This window comes from Anguilla rostrata, chromosome 6 (assembly GCF_018555375.3).
Source record: "Anguilla rostrata isolate EN2019 chromosome 6, ASM1855537v3, whole genome shotgun sequence".
NCBI classification, from domain to species: Eukaryota; Metazoa; Chordata; class Actinopteri; order Anguilliformes; family Anguillidae; genus Anguilla; species Anguilla rostrata.
Window position 1 is genome coordinate 30,830,738 of NC_057938.1, and position 2,169 is coordinate 30,832,906.

Here is a 2,169-nt window from a genome sequence, read left to right on the forward strand (position 1 = left end):
AGGTAAGTAGAATCAAATTGAATTAGATGTATGTATGCATACCTAAATGTGGCTTGGCTCCAATTTGGGTCCATGGTACCCCCAGGCCTCCCATTCTTCCTCTTATTTTTCTTGAGGACCTCCATAGCAGGGGAGATGATGAAACGCTTCATTTCTCTCTTCATCCTCTGCCGGCAGGCCAGCTTCTGTCTTTTCTGGGCCCTCTCCACATTGCAGATCACCTGACTGATTGGAGATAGCTAGATTATGGAACATTTACCGGAGAATAATAAATAAAGACAAATTCACAAAGCAGCCAGAAGTAACCACTGAGTTATCTGTTTATAATAGGATACAACATCATACATCAACATCATATGTACCTTTCCAAAAACCTCCTCATCTAGGCCACCCCTGAGCTGCACAAAGGCCTCCACCGAATCTTTGTCTTGCTCAACAGAAGCTGTCACCTCTGGACAGTCAGATATTAGCTGAAACTACAGCATTTGGCAAACAGACAAAACAAAACGAGGTTTTTAACTATTAAACTATTGTTACTGGTGAGTCTCTTCTGTGCAGTGGCCTGATCACATTAATCGCCACTTTCTCACTGTGAAATATAAGGAACATGCCAACATTTGACAAACATGCTTTGCTTTTAGTCTTGGTGCTAAAGCTAATCTGTAGATCAATAAAAACATGATAAAAACAAATGGCATACCTCAGTAAACAGATGTGCCTCTCGCCCAAACATTAGGCGGAAGGGGGAGTACCTGGTTGAGGCCTGTACACAGGTATTATGTGCGTACACAACTCTCTGAGGCTGTCCTCCCATCTCTCCTGTTGGCCCTGGATGGTATTCCCAATGGATGCCTTTAATGTTTGGTTCGTCCTTTCATCAAGCCCGTTTGTCTGGGGGTGATATGCCGATGAAACCCAGTACTTGAGCCGTAGCTCCTTAAAAGCCATGTCAGTCTGAATTTTAAAAAGTCAAAGACTGATAAGTGATTTAACATCTACATTGTGGAAAGAAAACATGTTTCTGTCAACTCTATCACCATTTAAATGTGCATTAGTACATTTTTAAGGTTAGCTCCTTCTTGAGCCGATTTAATGTGTAGTAGTACAAATATAAGGTTACCTCCTTCTTGAACTCACTGCCCTGGTCGGTGAGGATAACTTCAGGCAAACCATGTGTGAAGATGTCCCTCAAGGCCTGAGTGGTGCCAAAATGATAAAACATACATTAATTTTTTTCTTACTGATCATAGTGGCAGTGCCATAACAAAATATATACCACAACAAAATATATACCACACCTCCTTCACACTGGCTGCTGTCTTCTTCGTGAAGGTCCTGGTTTCCACCCACTTGGTGAAGTAGTCTGTCAGGGTAAGCAGTACATGTTCCCCATGGTAGACTTCGCCACTGGCCCAAAGAGGTCCATGCCTAGGGTATGGAGTCAAGTTTTCACTTTAGAAAACGTCTGTGTGTGTGTGTGTGTGTGTGTGTGTGTTAATATATTAATTTGTTTGTTTATGTGTGTGAGATTAATCAATGATTTCACTCACCGACCATGTGCCATAGGGAAACTGGCTTGATGGGCTTCAGTTTGGGTGCTTCTGTCTTCACCTTCTGCACACAAATATGAATATTAATCTAAATGGTTTGTGTACAGAGACAAAATAAGAACAAATGTTTCATTGTCCCAGCATGTATGATGCTCCCTCCATTAGCTAGTAGCTAGCTACAAGCTACAACAGTAATAACAAAAAAGATTAAATCGAATGTAGCTTGCAAGTTAGACTATATTGGATAGAAGTAACTGCAAATACTACTCGCTAATCAGAAAAAGTAATGTAAAGAAAAGAATAGGCAGTTTTTAAAAAATCTCCTGAAGGTGATGTATTTTCTCTGCCTCTCAAGCTGCCTGAGGTAAATTCTTGGCAGTTTGTGAGCGTTTTGTATTTAATAGCATCGTTAGCAACCAGCAGAGAACGCTTGCCAACCATGCAGGCAAGGTAGTCAAGTTGACGCTAATTTACACATTAATGACCGGAAACGTAACCCCAGAAGGGAATAGGGGGAATGACATTTGGAGGGGGGATTAAATTTGGCGTGACAGCCCCCCAAAATCTGAGAAGGGTCCAACTGCAGACCTCCCTCCTGAGGCCCCTAGTTCTGTGAGCC

At 42.0% G+C, this 2,169-nt stretch overlaps 1 protein-coding gene across 2 annotated transcripts; it reads right to left on the reverse strand.

Moving 5' to 3' along the window:
* Positions 1 to 535: 535 nt before the first annotated feature.
* Positions 536 to 1,610, reverse strand: LOC135257984 (uncharacterized protein K02A2.6-like). Of its 2 annotated transcripts, none has more exons than XM_064341188.1 (4): positions 1,551 to 1,610; positions 1,299 to 1,428; positions 1,121 to 1,195; positions 536 to 891 (listed from the first exon to the last, which is right to left on the reverse strand). In XM_064341188.1, exons 1-4 carry the CDS (start codon positions 1,562 to 1,564, stop codon positions 733 to 735), a joined length of 378 nt encoding a protein of 125 aa, XP_064197258.1. In that variant the 5' UTR covers positions 1,565 to 1,610; the 3' UTR covers positions 536 to 732. The 2 variants fall into 2 exon arrangements, with proteins under 2 accessions (XP_064197258.1, XP_064197257.1); XM_064341187.1 differs by having other exon boundaries at positions 536 to 954.
* Positions 1,611 to 2,169: the final 559 nt, after the last annotated feature.

Bases quoted from the DNA above. Each gene is read 5' to 3' on its own strand.
- LOC135257984 (XM_064341187.1), bottom strand. The intron at 1,196-1,298 runs GTGTGGTATATA...GGCACCACTCAG, and splicing joins CAGCAGCCAGTGTGAAGGAG to GCCTTGAGGGACATCTTCAC. The intron at 955-1,120 runs GTAACCTTATAT...TTTAAAATTCAG, and splicing joins GCAGTGAGTTCAAGAAGGAG to ACTGACATGGCTTTTAAGGA.